Source organism: Episyrphus balteatus, chromosome 3 (genome assembly GCF_945859705.1).
Source record: "Episyrphus balteatus chromosome 3, idEpiBalt1.1, whole genome shotgun sequence".
NCBI lineage: Eukaryota > Metazoa > Arthropoda > Insecta > Diptera > Syrphidae > Episyrphus > Episyrphus balteatus.
The window spans coordinates 20,589,633-20,611,255 of NC_079136.1; the positions used below are offsets into that span (position 1 = coordinate 20,589,633).

General features: G+C 31.2%; 1 protein-coding gene across 1 annotated transcript in view; it reads right to left on the bottom strand.

Moving 5' to 3' along the window:
- Positions 1-3,697: 3,697 nt before the first annotated feature.
- The window catches only part of LOC129917098 (DNA polymerase alpha subunit B), a 72,990-nt gene continuing 55,064 nt past the window's right edge, over positions 3,698-21,623 (bottom strand). The window contains exons 3-7 of the mRNA XM_055997439.1: positions 9,153-9,235; positions 4,517-5,320; positions 4,237-4,440; positions 3,990-4,173; positions 3,698-3,925 (exon numbers count right to left, since the gene is read on the bottom strand). Of these exons, the coding sequence (XP_055853414.1) occupies positions 3,779-3,925; positions 3,990-4,173; positions 4,237-4,440; positions 4,517-5,320; positions 9,153-9,235 (1,422 nt within the window). The 3' untranslated portion in view covers positions 3,698-3,778. The remainder of the gene's footprint in view (positions 3,926-3,989; positions 4,174-4,236; positions 4,441-4,516; positions 5,321-9,152; positions 9,236-21,623) is intronic.

The following is a 21,623-nucleotide window of genomic DNA, read 5'->3' on the forward strand; positions in this document are numbered from 1 at the left end:
TTGGTTTTTTAAATTTTTTTTATTAAAATATGAATATATCCAACTGTAGTGTAGTTAATTTATCGGAGATAGTTTCCATGTATCGAACTTAGGACAGTAAAAGATTTTATCTGGGTCCAAGACTAATTCGGAAGGATTTTATTTGAACAAGACTTGTTGTTTTTTCTTTGTTTTTACTCCACAGAGCCATCTATAAGTTCAAATTGAAATTTTTCTATGGAACATTTAGCAAAACTGAAGTTTTGTATGCGTATTTGAAAGCTGTTGTTTGAGATTTGCAATTCTTCTAGGATGCTAGTTTCAAACTATATATGTGACCTTATAAAAAACTTTAAGATATACACCAGTAATATATTTGGTCGCATCACGAATTCAAATCGTATCGGAAATTTTCTACGAATCACGAAATGTATGAAATTTACCATTATGAACGGATTCCGTGATTGTTTCGTTACAAATTCCCAAGACGAATGGAAATCATGTTAAGTTCAATTTTATTGAAGGCAAATAAAATTACTATAACTACGGGTGTTTTCATAAACGTCGGAAATCTGCGTCAGTCCAATCGTCTTTCTGCTTTGCTGCATTAATGAACACACCACTTCTGCAGAATGTTTGCAGGCCTGCGTTGGTACAATTTTCAGCAGTCACTGAGTGTTCATAAACGTCAGAAAAAAAAAATATAAAAAAATTACCACAGAATGAGTTTTGTTTAGGCAAAAAAATATTTCTTTTTCAGTTCCCGAAAATATTGTTTTTAATAACACGACCGTGTTACATTAGGGTGGCTAAAAAAAAATACTTTCTTCTAAAAAAAAAAAATAATAAAAACACCTAGTAGTACACATTTAAAACAAATTATCTATGGAAAAAATATTTTTAATTAGGGTGTTCAAGAAAGTTTTTTTATGCGTTTGAAAAAAAAAAAATGATTTTTAGTGCACAGAAAGTTTGTTAAGTGCATTTTTGCTATAGTAATATTAAATTCATGCTGAATTAATTAAATTGAATTTGGTTGAATTCCAAGCGTAAATGTTAAATATACCATTTTTCTGAGCCCTCTAATTCGAAAATACCTGCCCCAATTTTACATTTTATTTCATAAACCATGTTTTACAAACTTTCTCTGCAGTGAAAAATAATTTTTTTTGTAATTAATTAAAAAAAAAATTTGAACCACCCTAATGGGAATTTTTTTTTTCTTAGATAATTTGGTCAAAACAATATCCACGGTGATTTTTTTGGAATTCTTCAAGCAACTGTAGAAAGATAACATTTTTTAGAGCCACCCTGACACGAAAAAAATTAATATAAACTCATTACCTCAAAAAACACGATTTCGAAATTTTCTGTGTCATTAAAATTTAAATTTTTCGAAAAATGAAAAAAGAAACATTTTTTGCACCACCCTAATCAATATGTTTGCTTTTAATTTTTTTTAACAATATTTACATTTATTAACAAAAAAAAAATCAAATCAAGAGTCAAATAAATTTCTCCTTGAGTTCTGCAGCAATAAAATTTTGGCTGCGCAATCTGCCCGATGTTGACGACATACTGACGTTTATGAACAGCAAAACTGCAGTTGGACTAAGTTAGTCCGATCGCAGATCTGAGTTTATGAACACGACTACGCAGGCCTAAGTTAGGCAGACGTTTATGAAAACACCCTACTTCAACGCCAGCCTATAAATTTGGTAGTAACAAACGTACTGTTTAATTCAAAAATTTAATTTTACAATCAATTTTCCTTACGGCACTACAAAATCCACTTTTTTAATCTTTTCGATTTTTTTTTCATTTAACAACTTTTCATAGAAAAATTGAAACCTAAAAGGAGATGGCACATTTTTCTATGGAGCTTGGGCCCAGTGTGTTCACTTACGAAATGGGTATCAAATGAAAGGTGACGGTAAGCACATTACGTGGGTAAAATATTTTCAAATTCGTTAGTGGGGTTTTGGAGATATTTGAGTTTGAAGTTTCGGATTTCACAATCAAGATTTCAGCTAATTTTTCGAACAATTAATCGTAGAATGTGTAATAATGGTGTACAGAAATAATATTGGTATCAAATAAAAGGTATTTCTCTTGTCTATAAATCTGTATCAAAAGTTTTTTCTTTGTTAAAAAAAATAATACATATTAGGTATTTACTTCTCAAAAGGTGATTTTTTTAAGCGAGGCATTTGGCACATCGAAATATCAAAATATTCAGTGGTGACATGCACTTTTTTTTTTGTAATTTTTCGATAGCTTAATGTGTTACCTTTAATTCTATATATAAAATAGTTCTATAAAACATACAAAAACCTTATAATAAGCAAAATACACAAAAACGCGCTGAAATATGCCTATTAAATAATAAGAATAGAAACTATAGTTCAGTCAATGGGGAAAAATCTGGAAAAAGCTATGACGTGAGCTAAGTTTGAATGCAGTATTGAAGAGGGGTTTATACCAAGTACAAATCTCAGATTGCGTATTGTTTGGTCTAGTGGGGCGACCGCCATTTTGAAAAACGCATTTGTCTCAATATCTCGAGAACGACTGGTCGGACAGAAAACTAGAGAGGACTTTTTAGATTGGAAATTAGTTAATCTTTCTTTTTCTAGTATATCATTTTTCTCTAGGAGTTATAATTTCAGAGTTACACTACCGAAAATTGTGTGTTTTTTGATATTTTAAATATTTTAAACAACCCTTAGAGTTAAGTGCGGAATTACTGAGAATGAGATACTTTGCGGTTCTGTTACTCTGAAAGTATAACTCGTAGAGAAAAATGATGTACTAGAAAAAGAAAGATTAACTAATTTCCAATCTAAAAAGTCCTTTCTACGCATTCTACGATTAATTGATCGCAAAAATAGCTGAAATCTTGATTTTGAAATCCGAAACTTCAAACTCAAATATCTCCAAAACCCCACTAACGAATTTGAAAATATTTTACCCACGTAATGTGCTTACCGTCACCTTTCATTTGATACCCATTTCGTAAGTGAACACACTGGGCCCAAAAATGTGCCATCTCCTTTAAATGTTATATATTTCTTTCTCTATGTATGTATGTATTGGTATCGTGTCAAAAAAAGGCAAATTTTTAATCAAAGCAAAGATTACGATGATGAAGAAACCCAAAAAAGTAGTTTTCGTCTTGCTATTATCAGTTATTATTCATGCTGTTATCAAATGTTCTTCAAGTTTGGACATTTGGTACAAATTATTCAGAAAGCCATTTTCTTGCGTTTACATGCATTACAAAAAAAAAAACACAAAGTTCCGATAAGAATAGAAGCTTATCCAATCTGCGGATCGAATTTTGACGAATATTATAAGTTAACGTTTTCCTTTCTTTCTCTTGGTGCCTGCATATATATTTTTGTTCAGTGTTAATGTTTGGGAAATCGTACTGCAGATAGTTTTGCCAAAAAACATGTCTTTTGTTGTTGGAAGCTTTTAATACAGATATACTATCGGAGTTAATTATAGTTTATCCATTTTGTTTAGCTACTGTGTTAATTTCTATTTCATTTTGAAAAAAAAAAAAAAAAAAAAAAAAATTTGAATCGCTTTGTAGTGATTATTCTGAAAAATGTAATCCTTACTTTTTAACAGAAATCTTCATTATGAGTTTAGTTGACAAATCTTTCTAAATACATCTTCTTCAATTAAATAATAAAAATTAATTATGTTTGTTGTTGTTTTATTCACAATTATACTAACAATACAAATTACAAAAAAAAATTAAACTTAAATATAACAAAAATAAACAATAGACTTAAACTTTTCGGACTTGACAAGCTATAACACTAAAAATACTAGCGTCTTCCTCTTTGGATGGTGGATATAGAACAAATCTAGCAAAAGTTCCACCTTTTTCATCAGCCAATCGACCAGGATTAATTGCAAGACAATTATTTACGACCTGAAAATTGTAATAATAAAATTGTTAATTATATTTAAAAAAGAAATAAACATGTCCAATTTACTCTCAAGAAGCATTTCTGATCGCCAGGCAGGATCATCAAATTAGGAATTTTTTCGATATTAGTGAACTTGTGTGCTAGTGAGCTATCAAAGCACATTCGATCATCACCAGGTGGATTGAGAGGATAAAATGATCCCTGATTGAAGAGGTAACAAACAGCTCGTTTGATCTTCTCACCAGCATTCCTAAAACAAACAAAAAACCTTATTTTAATCAGATTTCATTATGAAAATTAATTTTAAACCTACACAGCATATTCATTGTTTAAAATATGATCTAGAACATCAGTCGATGTCATGCCGATTGTGATGCCATTCAAGTCAACAATTGATGGGTCAGGGAGCATATGAACATTCGGATATGTCGATTTTAATGTAACCGGCATCGTTGGATACACTGGATCAGTGTTTGCATCTTTACTCGATGCGACCACGAGAATCGTGATTTCATTTCTAAAACAAAAAAACAAAATAAAATTCAATTTTATAAAATCGAAAAGAAAGTCCAATCCAATTCAATGATACTCACCCTAAGACCTCCACTAGCCCGGAAATCATCTTTTCGAAGAATACCTCAAATGGTTCCGCCAACACGTTTTCATTGATGGTCTTATGATCAGCATCCATTAATGGACCAGTCAATATTAGCACATCTGGTTGGTTATCCTTACAATACAATACCAAATCATGCAATGGATCATAGACCAAATCCTCACTGTTGGTAAATGGTCCGGCCGCAACCACAAAGCTCAACGATTCCGTGAGTTCGAGTTTGGGTATCGTGGGCGGCTCTAACACTCGATCAGCAATCACCTCCTCGACTATAATAGTATCGCCTTTAGGATTTCGACCGCTCACCATGACAACTTGTCCAGGAAATACACCAAACGACTTAGTTTCGCTGAAATTCAAACGCACGGTTCGACACATAGACTCGTCGGAGCCCACAAGCAAAGTCGATGTTGCATCGAGGCACCCCTCCGAGTCACAGCATATAGTTCCAATGGTCTTTACTGTTTCTTGGCTATGATCATCGACATTTTGCAGATCATAATCTAAGACAGTGGGTGCAAATACTTTTTTGCAAATATTCTTGCCAACTTGGAAGATGCGATCGCCTGAAGTTTCGGCTCTCTCCTGTAATATGTCAAACATATACTTTGCTTTTGAATCCAATGGTTTACCATTGTGGGTGAGAAGTTGCTTAACAACTACTTTTGTATTGTTTCGAGACGATGATGACCACGTTGCACTGGCCAAGAGCTGTGGATTGCCAAATGTGTAAACAATCTTGCCAGAGCCAGCGGCTCCTTGAGCTCGTGGTGTTCCTGAACTGTAATGGAAATATTATATTTTACACACATGATTATCTATGGTGTTGGCTTTATATGCAAGAAAAAATAAGTTATATGCATGAATATGTATATTTTTCAATTAAAGTCAGTCGAGGTTTGGGAAATATATATCGGGGGCAAAGCTTAATGATCTTTAAAATTGCACAGAGCCCAGTAGCGTTGCGTTTCTTTCGGCATCATGTAATGGATATTGCAAGCTTAAGATATTGAGACACACTGGCTGCATTATTGTATATTTTGGATATAATTTGATTCAGATTAACTGGAATGGGTGATTATTTGTTTATTGCTATTATTTTCTGATTTTGTTTTTAAGATGGAATCACTATCGGGGAAGGTAAACCAAGATTTAATAGTAGGTACGCTTGCATATGGAATGCAATCTATTTTAAAATTTGGGTCGATGAGAAATGTATGCTCCCACAGCAGATTTTATTGTTACAAGTGATTTTATAAAAGCTTATCACGAGTGCGTTTATATGTATGAAACTAATCCAATGAAAAAATAAGTTAATGGATGATTTCTTGGAAAATATAATTGGTCGAGGTTTCAAAGGCCAATACTAGGAAAGATTTAAGTTTTGTATCGCAATAGTATCATTGGTCGAAATGTTATGTTGGCTATACTTTCCAATAAGTTTACCTAACTTAAGCAAAGTATAGGGCGTCACAGTGGAAAAAGTAAGTGTGGCGGTTAAATACTTCAAATGGGTAAAATCTGTTGGGCTTGATGGAATACCTTCAGAATTTTGGAAAAAGATACGAGAAATCGGGTTTAGATGGCTCATGATTCTTACCGATTTAGCTGATGTCACACACCATGATGATCGTTGTGTGAGCCTTGGTTAGCCGACTGCGAAAAATAACCACAGAAACAGATATAAAACAAAGTACCAGGATCATTATGGAAAAACATGCGGATTTCTTAGAGGATTTGCATATTGTATTAATTGATTTTGAAAAAGCATTCGACCGAAAACCACGAGATCTGATGAGTGGCTCTAACCAATGATGAGTTCTAGAAATCTATTTGCGAGTAATTATGGACAAGTACATGTATGATGGAGCAGTTACTAAAGGAAGATGAACAGCTGCAGATACCGAAGAATTCGAAACCACTGTATAGTACAGGTAAAATAGTAGATACTCGTCAAAATCAACAAATGAAAAAAAAATATTCTATTCATGAAACTTGGCAAAAAGCTTACTTTTAGGATAAGAACCAAGGATAAAAAAGTCTATACAAAAAATTAGGTGGATGGAAGGTCAAAAATATAGTGAAAAATATAGTTTTTGGAATATCATCATATTTTTTGATGTTGAATCTAATGACATAAAAATAAAGTCAAAACGATTGCTATAAGAAAAGTTTAAACAAAAAGGGTGCTATTTTTTTACTTTAACAGGTAAAATATTATCGAAACCCATGTAAAACACATAAAGTTCTTAAAATATTTTTGGTTAAAGGGTATATTTTTGATGGGTTTAGTTATTTGTGTGTATCAAAATAGCTGACATAAATTTTGTAAATTTTTAAAACTTGGTAAAAAAGTTTTATTTGATATAAGAACTAATATAAGGATCTGCAATCTACATAGTCTACAAAATTATCTTGTGTTTTAAGAAATGATAATTGGCACAAATATTTGATTTACAACAGAAATCAAGAATCTAAGCAGTCTATACAAATATTTTAAGTGGAAGTGTGTTTTTTTTTTTTTGGGAAATAAGAAAAATCCGTGATAAGTCCGTTAAAATCAAGGACATAAAAGGTACGTTTACGAAATTTATTAAAAATGTGTTCTTTCCCATGGGAATTACGAATAGAATAAGTATATTCAATTTTTCGTGTGATAGGGTGTTTTTTTTAAAAGAAAGGTAGGCCTAAAAACTCCTGGTACAAGCAAATGCAAAAACACCAGCATTCAGTTGGCCTCAGAAACGGAACAATACAAAACCGGGAGGCTTGCCGCCGATTTCTGAGGTCAACCCGGCGAACCCCACAGGCGGATCACTAGTGTGAAGCAGTAACGTGGGAAGGTTATGATCCCCTCGACATCGAGATCATAACAGCGCCCAGAAAAAGGAAGAAGAAGAAGGGTGTTTTTTAATTAGTAATAATAGTGGTACCCAATTGAAATTCAGCAATGTTACTTATGTGATTAGAAACAAGAATCAAAAGCGTCTATAAGAATATCATAGTTAAAAGGGTGTTTTGTTTTTAGTGAAAACAAAAATGATAAGCCACCCTAATGAAGTTTGGCAAAAACTTTGAATTTGGCATAGAAAGCAAGGTGACAATGTGTTTTTGCGAAGAGACAGTAAAATCTGTGATTGGTCCCAAAAAGCCAATGATTCATTTTATTTTTGGTTTTGATGACAAGTTGAGCGTTTATTCTAAGGTTCTTAGACGTTTTACAAAAATCATTGGCCTCCAGCACTCACAATGTTTGATCGAATTAGAAGTACGAAGATACGAGGAAGAATACATGCTCAAAATAGCATCTCTCAAACAGCAGAACACGACCGACTCAGTTCAAAAGAGAGGTTCTGAACCCTGTCAAAAACGCAATATCATACAGGGTTTCAATACGACCGCGAAGTAAGAAGAAATGTAGGGCTAAACATACCTGGTACAAGCAAATGCAAAAATACAGCTTTCCTTTGTCCTCAGATATGGAAAAATACAAAACCGGGAGGCTTGCTGCAGATTTCTGAGATCAACCCGGCCAACCCCTCAGGCGGATTTCGAGTGTGAAGCAGATACGTTGCAGAGTAAATCCGAATAAAAGAAAAAGAAGATTGTAAGCCTTACCATTTTGATTGTTTTCTTTTTTTAATAAATAAATCACATCTGAAGGTTCTTTATTAAAAAAAAAAAAAACATGCTCCTCTATAAAAAGCTAAACCTAAAGATCAATTCTGTTGACGAGAATTTAATTTCATTAAAAAGAAAGAAATAAAAAAAAAAAATATAATACCAAATGGTCAGAGAGGTTCGATTTATTTTAATGAATAAACATCATGATTTCTTTTTTCTTGAGCCCACTCAATCATTTTTAAGACAAACCTTTAAGGTGAATGAAGCAGATGATGCCTTTTCTATGAGTGTAATATCCGCTAGTCGTTAAGAAAAAACCTTAACGATTTAAATGCACTGATTCTCACTTCCTTCTGAGGAGAACACAAACATCATCACAGTGTGCGGCTGGGACTCTGTTTGTGAGCAAAGCAGCACAAATCAGTAATGCGATCGTTTGCGATTTATTTCTTTCTCTCAAACCGTTCCTTTAAGAATCACATCAGATTCATGTTTTATTTATACCCATATCCCCTAAGCAGTTAGATGCTTTGCTTGGGCTATGGCAAACGAACATTTCATCAAAAGCCTCTCGCAAAGATGCTAGGTTTTTCCTTTCATTGTGTAATTGATATCAATTTCCTTTTGCCAATCTTTTCTCTAGCCATTGCATTCGTTCTATGTTGTTGCCTTGTGACTAACTAACTCCGGCGGGGATGATGAAGCGCACGGATGTGCATCAGAAAAAAGGTGAACCTTCTTCTATACCTAGGATAAAATTCACAGATCAAATCCCCAGTGGATGTTGGCAATATACCTACATATACTGAGTGTCTCAGTATAGAAAGGAAACAACATCAAACCTAAGAGGAGATCACATAAATTTCCGATCAAAGATCCAAAGTGCAATAGCACAGAATAAAAAAAAAAGCCTCTGGCAAGGGAAGAAAGAAGATTCAGATACAAGGGGTATTGCAATTGGTTCTTCGTATACTCAGATACAAACTTACATTTGGGAATAGCTGGCCGGACTGAATAGCACATCATTCTGTTGGCGTTGAGCAGGTGTTCTAGCGATCGCCGACGGCTTTGCCTGAAAAAAATACAAGAAAAAAATAATTTTTTATGGTATGAGTGTTTTTGAATGTATTTGTGTATCCTGAATTTAAATAGATATTTTCTTGTTCACTACCGTTGTAGTTGTTGTTGTTATAAATACAGATTATTTGTTGTGCTGGAAAAACTGAAGGAAGCTGAAGTAATGCGGCACGATTTTTTTGTATGTTGTGTAGGAGCAGATGCAACTTGCGGTGCCATGCCATTTCAGAAATCTAGGAATCTGATTAGAATCGTGTATAAACCTTTTTTTTTTCTTAATTCTTCTTCTTTTCAATATATAGCTTGTCGTCTTTCTTATCTTTCTTTAACTTTTGTGGGGTTGCAGCAGGGGGCTTTTTAAGACTGCCTTACTTTGGCCTATTCTAATGAGCAAATGACAATTGACTAAGAGATGGGGTTATGGTCGACGAAGCGGATTGAATGGCAGATTAATTGAACGGAAATAATTTGAAGTTATGCGCAAGCAAACTAAAGGTATAGGTAATTGGCAGGTGTAGAGTTCTAAGAAATGGGGGTTGATTGAATTGGATTTTCAACCTAAGTTTGTATTTTTTTAGCTATAGGTTTGGTCAATTGGAGGAAAATCTTAACAAACAAAGGTCTCTTAACATTAAAGAAAACAGTAGCAAGCTAGCTTTATTATAAGATCTTTAATCTTGTTAAAAACCTTTTTGTAAGTAAAGTTTGTCATTAAAAGGGAACAAAGGGAACGCATTTTCCTAACTTTGCCTTTTTCTGCGGTATCGTAAGATAGTATAGACTTTATAGATACAAACACGATTCATGTCCTCATGATTCCAAAAATATGTTTTTAATTTTGCCTTTTTGTTGGCTTTTTTTACTCATCAGCGCCTTTTTTGTCTATTTTGACAATTTTGTTTGTTTTTTATGTCTTTTTTAAGTATATTGGTTTTTTAAATCGACAAAAATATTGAATCAAAATTTCTATACACCATAATAGCTTGAAATTTCGTTCAATTTATTTTGCTTTAAAATATGGCCGTAGCATAACCGGTAAGAAAACTTTGCTGAAATTTGAACTGAACACATTAGAAAAAGAAAGTATAGGAAGATTGAGTACATATTTCTCTTTTCTATGTAAATTAAATTTTTTATTTTTTCCTCAAGCATTAACTCCTTGTAACGCAAGATCGCAAATTTTAAAATTAATAATGTCAATCGAATTGCATTTAACTATAATAAAACACGTATTCTAAATAAATTCAATATCTTCATTATTTATTTACATATGTAGAATTACATAGTTTTTACTCAAATTTGCCTACTTTAAAAAAAAGCCGAACTTTCAGCATTAACTGCCAATTAAAAACTATTGGTGCCATTTATTAGAAATATGGTGTTGGTACTATTTCGATAAAGCAATATCTAAAGAAATATTTTATAAACTTCGAAGGAAGAAAAATATAGTTTTTACAACTTTTATGGGATCTTTGTTGGTTTGTAACAGATATGTCACATGGGGCTACAAGGGGTTAAAATACATTTTTTAATTTTGTTCGGCCTTGAAACTCATATTTTCGAAAGCTTGCGAAAATCAGGTATTTTTGAGAGACTGTAATGTACAACGAATTTTTGAAAATTCACTAGGGACTGTTTTCAACTCTAATCAGGGACTAAAAATAGTTGAACAAATAAATTCTGTAATGAATCATCACCTCCAGACTTCCCGAAAACATTAAAGTGAATAACTTAGACAGTTTTAAATCGGGTCTACTCGTTTCTTCTAAAGTAGAGAGGTCTTTCAGCTCATTTAAGACGCTTCTTAGAGACAATCGCACGAGACTTTTCCTTAAAACTTATTTGATTTTTATTTGCCCATTTTGGATTTTTTAGGTCATAAAATTCCTTGGTCATAAACAAAATTTGGCGTAGATATTGAACAGATGTCAACTGATGAGTCGATTTGGGCTCTATGGGTGCGAAACGACACCATTTTTGTTTGTGGTAAGGGCCGTAATGCTCCGTACCATAATGCAAATACAGTTGAAACTCGCTTAACCGGGATGGTCGGGACCGAGCCCATTACGGGTAATCGAAAATCCCGAATAATAGAACTTTCTTTTCTCAAACAAAAAGTTATATATATTTAAGTATTTAAAACTTATGAAAAAAACGAAAACAAAAATAAGATACTCGTAAAAAAACAAAATACTACACATATCCCGCAACTTCTTTTTGCATAGGACTGATTTGAAGTGAAGGAATTTGTTAGGTGCTGTTCATATATTACGGATAGTAGAGTTTATTACGGATAACAGAGTTTAAATAAAATAGTTTAAATAAATCACGGATAATAGAGCGTCCCGGTTAATCGAATCCCGGATAATCGAGTTTCAAATGTACTATTTTTCTTCATTCTTCAAGTGCAAGAACTAAAAACAGAATTTAAATCTTATAAGCTTTGAAACATTCATAACATAACGGGTTTCTTTAACCTACAAAAACCTACAGGAGTCTTAAAACTTAAGTGAGTCATTCATTTCCCAGCAAAAATATTACTTTGTTCGACTGAAAAACATTAATTATGTTATATATCCTATATATCTCATTGAATAATCATGTGCTGCTCCTGACACGCTTCCTTATTACGCAATCTTGTCTTCAATAGCAAAAAATAAAAACAACCAAAAGAACTAAAACTTAATTCTTTATTTATTTTTATCATAGAAATACTATCTCTACTCCTGTATCCGTAACTACTTAACTATTCACTAAAAGATCTGCTCAACATATTTAAGGTGTTAGCTATTAATGAATTCCAAATGTTGCAGCATTTATACCGCACCTCTGGCATAATAAATTCGTAATCATTCGTACAAGACGAGTAGCATTAGTAGAAAAGCGGCACCAGCTAGCGCAGCGTATACAACAACCACCAGAAAAAGAGAGAAGGTGGGGGTTCCGCAGAATGCAACTCAGTTGCATTTGCATCCAAGGCATTTTTTGTGTTTAGGAAAAACACACTCGTTACATTATATTAGAATATAGATACACTTTTTAGATGTATTTTTGTTGTTGTTGTTGTTGGTGTTGTGTGTTTTCCTCATTCGACAGGTTGTTGTGCCGTCGCTGTCGTAGCGTCGTCGTGTTGTAGTAAGTTTGTGTTCCAGATGCACGTACCGTGGGAACTCAGGTGTCCGCTTTAGTACACACTCTTTACTCCGCCACTTGGTGCTTGACGCTAAGTATACACTCTGCATCATTCGGTTAAGGAAGACGGAAAAAAATTGTAACAACATAATTGAAGTGAACAAGCATAAATTAATTGGCTTCATATAAAACGCACTATCCCGCCAGGTGGTATCACTGCTATGAATAAGAGACTGATCCTGGTCCTATTAGATCTTCGGGTCAGAATTTAACTTCCGATTCTGTAGAAGTTTGACAGTCAAAATTTGGAACGTTGGTTGGAAGCATAAAGGGTCGAGGTTGTTAATTTAAAGATTTCGTCCAAGAAAACGAAATTTCGAAAAAAAATCTTTAAGCTGTCTTAGATCGTAAGACAAAACGTCTGTGGGATAGAGCAGAGAATACACGGGATCGATATCATTCTTGTGGAAAAATTGTGGTAGTCTTTTGACTATCTCGAAATTTAATGATCGTTGGATTTTTCCAAAACTGGTAATGCAAGAAAAGGTGTGCCTCATTGATGCAATTGGGCTAGATTTCTACAAACTCCTTATGATCAATATTATGGGAAAGCTTTTATTTTTGGCGGAGGGGGGTTGGGGTGTATTTCTATAGGCGGATGTACGGAGCTAGAAATCCTAAACATGTGTAAGTGACATGGCCTTTGAATATCAAATTCTCTATGGTTATCAAACATAGCTGGCATATTACCACTTTCAGTAGATATGGAAATAATACTCAGGATCGTATACTATTTGATGTCAGGTTTTTAAAAACACGACAATAAATCATGTAAATGGATGAATGAATTCAAATTTATGAATACTTGAAAAAAATGACTTTGAAAGCTTTGTAGATGTAAATACATCTACAAAGATGGAAATACAGTACGAAAAGCATGTATCGGAAGCTGGGAGAAAAATTTGTAGCAACTGCTGATGTAAGCCGGACTTTTCAGGAACAGTTATCTTCAAAATTGCCATTTAAAGAAAAAGAATACTCAGGAAATTCGCTCACTTAGGTTTATGAACAATGCTCAAGGCTAACTTCGAGTGGGGCTGTATGTATGAGGCCTTTTAAATTAACAGTTTCCTAAGACTTTTTCAACAGCCGATTTTCGAAGAAGTTTCCGAAATCCCAGTCTAAAAGCCCTGCAGTGATACAGAATTTTGTGTCACATCCATGAAATAGAAATAGATAAGGTAATTTTTTTTGAAAAAGTAACGCAGGTTTAATGGGTTCTGGATGTGAAATACAATTCTGAAAATCTTCTAGGAGTTTTATTAGCTTTGAAAAACCAGTTCACAAGTATTGGCGTTTTTACGGCAAAGTGGTATAAGTCGAAAAATAAAGTTTTTGAGAAAAGAGTTATTTAAAATCTTTAAAAGGCTCCCCTAATTTGATCCTTTGTCGTAAAAACTACAATATTTTAGCCATTTGCTGAAACACTTAAATTGAAGAGATAATTATTATCTTACAAAAACGTAAAATAATAATTATATAAATAATTTAGCAATACAAAATACGAAAATATGAACTGATAATGTTGACGAAAAAAAAATTTGCATTTAAAATAAAATTTGTGTTGCAAATAAAAATACTTTGCATTAAAAAAAATGTTATTGCAAATAAATAATTTTCGGCACTAAAAAAATATTCAATGCAAAATGTGTGCACTAAATGTTTTTTCTTTTTATATTCGTCGAATTTTTGACAATTTTGGCTATTTGACCATAAATTAGCTATTTCAACTATAATAATAATAATAATATCAAAAAATAATAAACGCACTCATTTGGCATTTAATTTTATTTCAGCGCCGAAAATTATTTATCATAAATAACATTTTTTTAATGCAAGATATTTTTACTTCCAATAATTTTTTTTGTTTTTCAATGCAAATATTTTTCAGTTGCAATAAAATTTTTTTTTCTTTACAAATATTTTTCAGTTACAGTTTTTTGATTCAATTTTTTTTTTATTTCCAATAAATATTTATTTTTTTAAATGATATTTTAACAACCCTGCTGCAGAGTAAACCAAACAGCAAACACATATTATGTATATGATTTACTTAAAAAAATCGACTCTAATCAAATTACTCAGATTGTATGTTCGCTCAACGGAATATTTCGAAATTTCAACGAAAAAAAAAAATAAACCGAGGCAGTGTAGAGTAGAATGTTTTTTTTTTTTGTATTTTTAATTTTTTGTTTTAAAATTACTGCACATATTTATGAATGAAAGTTGGGGTTGGAATACTGTGGTGAGATGAAAACTAAAAAAAAAAAAAAAAGAAACCCAAAAGAAATTAGGGTGAGCAGTGAAGTGACGCGAAATACAAACACTTTGTAGCGTTTATAGTGCGTGTAAGAAAGAAAAGTCAAAAGAGTTATTTTTTATGTTAACTCTTTAATGAAAATTTTTATTTTTCTTAATGGTAAAAAATTCTATGGTTATTATTTTCTAAGATCTGATAAAAAATAGATACATCTTTTCTGTATAATCTAACATTAACAATTATTATGAATTTAAAGAAATAACAAACATTATAAGAGTGAAAAAAAAAAATAGATTATATTTTTTGATGGAATAATTTTTCTTATAATTAAAAAAAGCACTTTGCGCTTCAAAATTAGCATGGGAAATGCACAAAAATGATTGTACATTTCAAAATCTCTTTTCAAAATGTATGTTTTATTTGAGACTTCTTATCGAGTTCTGCTGTTTGTGAAGTGAATGTCTTTGACTGATTTCTTTCGAATCAATAAAGGTGTCATACAGGGTTACATCTTGACACTCCACTTTTTTTAAATTGATATAAACTCTTATTATTGAAAAATATACATGGTAAAAAGACAGCTTTTTATTAAATCTTTTCATAAATGATGGTATTTTTGAAACTATCTTGACTTCAGCGCAAGAATGAAGCAGTTTTGTGAAAAAAATCAGAACTTTTCGTACTTTGGGACACAAAAATACAATCTTATGAGAAACGAAAAGGTTACCATTAAAGCCGAAAACAACTTTGTTACCAACGAAAAAAAGCCGGTTAATTATGAATTTATTTTCTCTTGGCTAATGATCGTGTGAGGTCTGGGCATATACACTACACAGGAAAGGGTCCAAGTTCATTATCGTCGTTATAAAAGTCTCTTACTATTTCATCGAAGAAGAACAAGATGAAGCAAATAAGGTATGTTGTGTATGTACTTTGAATTAAAACTGTGCTTCTTTCTTAATGAGTCTTGGTTCTTAGATTTTGTATGCTGTACCTTTTCTTTGTCCAGCCAGTGAAGAATTTGTTTTTTTTTTTTTTTTTTTTGGCGTGTCTAACATGATTTTTTTTTTGTGTACGTAAGTTTATTTTCTATGAGTGACCGTAATTCAATCCGTTTTTGTTTGTTCATAATTAATATTTTTTTTTTATGTTCATTTTGCATTTCATAGTATAGAGTTTCACAAAATTCTCACTAAAGGTGTTTGTTGCACCAATTATGTGAAATTTAGGTACATAATATATTTGCAGACAAAATATACAAACAAGAAAATAGCTGTTTCGTTTAACTCTTAGTCCTCGTTTGGACTTAGATTTTTTTTTTGTCAACAAAATATTTTGATTGGAATATTTTTTTTTTCGTACATTCTAACTCCTTTTATAAATTCCTTATCTATACAAAAATATAGTTTTGGATTGGATTTTTGTCCCCTGAATCTGATTTTAAACTTAGAAAAATCTCACTTTTCAACAAAAGCTTATTTTATAAGCGAAAAAGGAATGAAAGAAAACAGTGGTCTTGATTTTTAAAGTTGAAAAATTATCAATGCCGTCTTCACCATAAGGGCACACGGGGCCCGTGCCCAGGGCCCCTATTTTCAGGGGGCTCCGAAGGAACGAAAATTTCTGTCAGACATTTATTCGCAAAACATTTTTGTCGGGCAGACCATCTAACAAAAAATTTTAGTTTTTATATGGCAACTAAACAATTAAAAAAAGTTATCTACATTCTTCTATGGTTGGCAGTTGGCACCCCCAAACATTTTTCACTTTGAATTGCGAATTGCTCTCGTATTTGATGATTGACAAATAAAAGTCATTAAATAACTTTAAATAAATTGATTTTCAAAAAAAAATTTAACTTTTTTTAAAAATCCAAAAATAAAAGATTTCTTAATTTTAATAGCAGTATAAACCGTTTTCATTGAAATCGGTTGAGTAGTTTACAGTAACGGCCATATTATTCACTAGTTTAAAAAATTTAAAATAAAAATTAAAAATTGAAATGTCAAAAATATATCCAAATCTATGATATTCATTTATTTTTGACATTTGACAATTTTACATCCAGATGTATTTTTTAAACTAGTGAATAATATGGCCGTAAAAAATCGGTTCTATGGTTAGTAGGTTAAAAAGGGTCCAAAAAAATATATTTGTTATTTAAAAAGTGCGGCCTTTTCTGCAGCATTACAAGTTTTTTTTTTTTTTCAAAGCAAAATCGTTAGCCGTTTTTGAGAAAATTACAATATCTCGAAAACTTTATATTGGAGATATCCTTAACGGATATCTCCAATATAAAGTTTTCACATTAAAAACCTCTAGAAAAATAGGTATACTTTGGTTCTTGTGGCAAAAACCTTTTTGATCAGTGTATTTTGAAAATTTAGGACGCCACGTTTTTGAGATTAGAACTTGAAGATGAGTTTTTATTTTCGAAACATGAGGACATAATTTTTTTTTGACTTCAAATTTAAAATGTTAACATCTTTTAGAAAATATATTTTGGTTCCACAAAAATTAAATATCCAGTTTTGTTTAACATTGTAATTTTGTATTGTCAGACTCAATGGCATTCACGGGCCAAAATAGCAGGATCTAAATTTCTATGGGCCGCAAAAAAAAAAGAAATCATTTAGTAGAGTAACTAAAGCAAATTATTAGGGAACCCGGCCGAACAGCTCTGATTTTGACGATTTTTTTTTCAAACGTAGGTAATTAAAAATACTTTAAAGTCTATAGATTAAAAATTGCCGGTGTTGCCGTATTGTTTTTTAAAATTAAAATTAAATTTTTTTTTAACAAAACCATTTTTTTTGCTTAAATTTCATAAAACAAATGATAGCAAAAGATTCTCTAGGTAATTTAAGGAAAATATATAAAAGGCAGTAAGAGACAATCTTCCATCGTTTAAGCGATAAATGCAATTTTCTAACATTCTGACTTCAAACACAAAAAAAATATTTTGAAAACAACGGCAACACCTACAATATTTTAAAATACATTTTTAAAAAGCCAGAACTCATTCTTATCTCTTAAATTTTAATCCACTAAATGTAATCAAGACTTTTTGAAAAAATGGCCCTCAAACTCAGATTTAAAAAACAAAATGTTATTAGAAAAATTTAAAATGACTTTTTTCCAAACTTTTTCTAATAAAATATGAATTTATTTAAAAAAAATTTTTGGCCATAAATATTATCAGTTGAATTTCGAAGCAAAAAAGGTAAAATATATCACACTTTTGAAAAAAAAATGAAAAATTACTTCAATTTCAATGGTTTTTTTTTATTAAAACTGAATTTTAGCATTGAAATAATTAATTTTCTCAAAGACTGTGGTAAATAGGAACTTTAATTTTTTGCTTTTTAACTTTCAACAGTAAGGGTTATTAAATGAATAAAAAATAATTTTAAGTTTAGATGTTGAACTTTAAAAAAAAAATAAGTTACATTTTTTTTCAAAACTTTTATTAAAAAAAGTTCTTCGAAAATGAAATACTTTTTAATTTTTTTCATAAACCGTAATACATATTGACATTTCCTTTTATAATTTGAAATCATAATAAATGCGGCCAAAATAATTTGAAAATAAATGCATTTTATATTACGAAAAAGTTTAAAAAACGACATGTTAAAATTTTTTCAATAATTTTTTTTTTTCAAAAATCTGAGTTCAATTACCATTCTTTCAAAAGCCGTTCATTCAATTAACTTAATTTTAATTTTACACATATGACTAAGCTTCTAGCTTTTAAAAAATGTATTTTTGAATATTGTAGGTGTTGTCGTTGTGTTCAAATATTTTTTTTTGTGTTTGAAGTCAATTAATAAGAAAATTGCATCTATCTCTTGAACTATGGAAGATTGTCCCTCACTCCCATATATTTTTTTTCCTTGAATTTCTTAGACAATCTTTTGGCATGAATTAATTTATGAAATTTAAGAAAAATTTTTGAAAAAAATTTGTTTTTGTTCACAAAAATCTTCAATTAAATTTAAAAAATCAAAACGGCAACACCGGCAATTTTTAATCTATAGAATTTAAAGTATTTTTAATTACCGACGTTTGAAAAAAAAGATCATCAAAATCTAAGCTGTTCGGCCGGGTTCCCTAATATTGCCAATTTTTGAGCTTTAGTTACTCCACTAATTAGAATTTTTATAAAACAGATTTATTTTTATAAAAGAACAAGAACAATATGTAGTAATATTAATGATTTCTGCCTGATACTTGGCATCTCTTTTCTGTACCATCTTCTCTACTTTTTTAGAAGTTATTGCTTTTAAAACAGACCCAAGGTGTAGATCTGTTATTCTGGATTTAACAGGTGACTCATTTCGATTCATAAGTGAAAACTGCTGCTAGCATCGATAAGTTAGTGCTTCCAATCATACAAATGATTTCATATATGCCAATTTTCGAGTGTTCTCAAATCTGCTTGATAGATACTTGTAAAATTCAGGCATCCCAGCTTCGAATTTGGATCTTTAAACGGAGCCACACTGGATTCCAATTAGCTCCATTTGCAAATGATTACGTACTGATTCTATATTTATAAACCCGTCTCAAAAAGAGATTAAAAAAGGATGGATTTTTCGGGAAAAAGTAGCGAATTTTTTTCATTGGTGTTCATTTAAGAAAAAAGTAGCGACTGCAAGTCGACTTTAAATCGAATTTTTTTTTGTTTGGAAGTCGACTTAAATCTTTGTACAAATTGTACAAATAAACAAATTCAGAGCTTATTCCCGAAAATTCACTTAGGAGGAAACAAATCGTATGGAACTTTTTCAGTGCTTTCCCATTGGTCAAACTTCACTCCAATACTAAATACAGCAAAAAAAAGCTTGTTTTTAATACAAAAAATGTTTGTTTACCTTTTCACCAATCAAGAACTCATATAAGCTGGAAATTCTCCATTGCGACATAGATCGCAAAAAGTTAAAATTTCTGCAGTAAACATCGTGTTGAAATGGAGAAATTCAAAACAATTTTATTGGATTCCCCGGTTTGTTCGTGTTCATAAGATACATTTAAATTTTATTTTTTAAACAAAAATTGAATGTAAAAATTGAAAATGCAAGTTGTACCTAAATTAAACTTGGGTCGCACAAATATACGATGTGGGCCGCATGCGGCCCGCGGGCCGCAAGTTTGACATGCCTGCTTTAAAACATATTTGGCAGTAATATAAAGTTAAAATAGTCAATTTTTATTTTGAAAAAATAGGAAAGTCGTCTAAATTGTTGCTAATTAAAAACAAATTCAAGAAACAGAATAATAAAAGGTTTAAAAGGATGATTTGGATCTTTTTGGACTTTGTTTAAAGTTTTTAAATTTGTTTCATTGAATAAGAACTGTTATAACTAAATCCAAGATCAAAAAACCTTTTTGATATCAACCTAGCTATATTGCAAACTTATACATTGTTAAAAAAAAAATATTTAAATGCTTATGATGAAAGGGAATCAGCAAAAACATTTTTTTTTTTTCAGATGAATTGTTTAGCAAAGTGGAACAACGAGCAGAGATCAATAACATGGAAATTTTTTTTATAGTAAAGTGAAATGGTTTTTGGGTTCAATTTCAAAGACAAAAATACATTATTGTCGCATTCATAGGTAAGCATTTTTTTTGTCATCGCAGGGTATTTTTTGGACTGTCACAGCCACGCAAAAAAAAGTTTTGACCTGGGAGTTAGATAATATTAGAGCTGCTAGATAAATTTTGAATCCTAAGTGCTACGGATTCGGTCGCCACAAGACTTTTAGTGTTTTTTAGTGCTCTGAGTAATTTTTGTATGTACATTTGATGTCATGCTGTGTTAAAGTTAAGTATGTTTTTGGCTAAACAGTAATGAAGAATTGTTGTTTAAAGTGTTAAATTTGTGTTTTAATTATAAATATTGCAAAATCTCAGTACATTTTTCCAAAAATCGATTTTTCTGCATTATGTACAGCTTGGGGAGCATTCGTACAGTCAAACATGGGGCACATTCGTACGCATACGTATGCCCGCCAGTAAATTTTCTTGAGCAGATAACAATCAAAACACGGAGTTACAGTTTTATTGAAATGAAATTTAAACCTCTATAATAAGTTTTTCGCATTCTATAGTAAATTAAGGTTGGTATTTTTATATATGTTAATAATAATTTGTTTCAGAATCGTCGAATCGCGAAAAATTAAGTTTTTTATTTGTTTTTGTTTTTTTCTGAGTCAAGTTCAATTAACTAATAAATTAATAAGTAATTAAATGTTTTAAAACTCAAATTTGGCATTTGACAAATCAAAAGTTAGTCAAATTAACGTTTTAAATATCCTGTACGAATGTACCCCATGTGCTGTATGAAGGTACCCCACGGGTGGGGAGGATTCGTACAAAAATCTAATCCCAGTAAAATGGCTATAACTATTTAAGCCTTTGACTTAGAAGTGTCAAATTTTTTTGTAAAGTGTAATAATATACATATTACAAATAAAGTCCATTTTCTCGAAGCTGGAGTGAGTAAATAAATAACTAAAAAAAAATAAGTAAAAACTGTACGAAGGGTGACCACTTCCCCCTAATGATCATAAACGACTAAGAACCAATTTTATAATACTTATGAATCGATTAAAAACAACGAAGTCTTTATATTTTGTTTTTGAGAAATTTCAACTCACTTTCAACAATATTTGAAAATATCTAAACAAAATAAGAATTTGGATAACTTTACACGTAAAATTTATTTTTTTAAAGCATTTTTTCTTTTGGACTAGTGCCAATACAAAAGATGTTTTATCGCTCACGGATTTACTGTCGAAAACAGTTTTGAAAATGTGACTCGGATATCAAATTTCACCAACAAGTGATTAAATCTAGACAAGCATTGTGAATTCAAGACAAATTCATTTCACCGAATGAACCTATTCGATATTAAAGAAAAAAATAC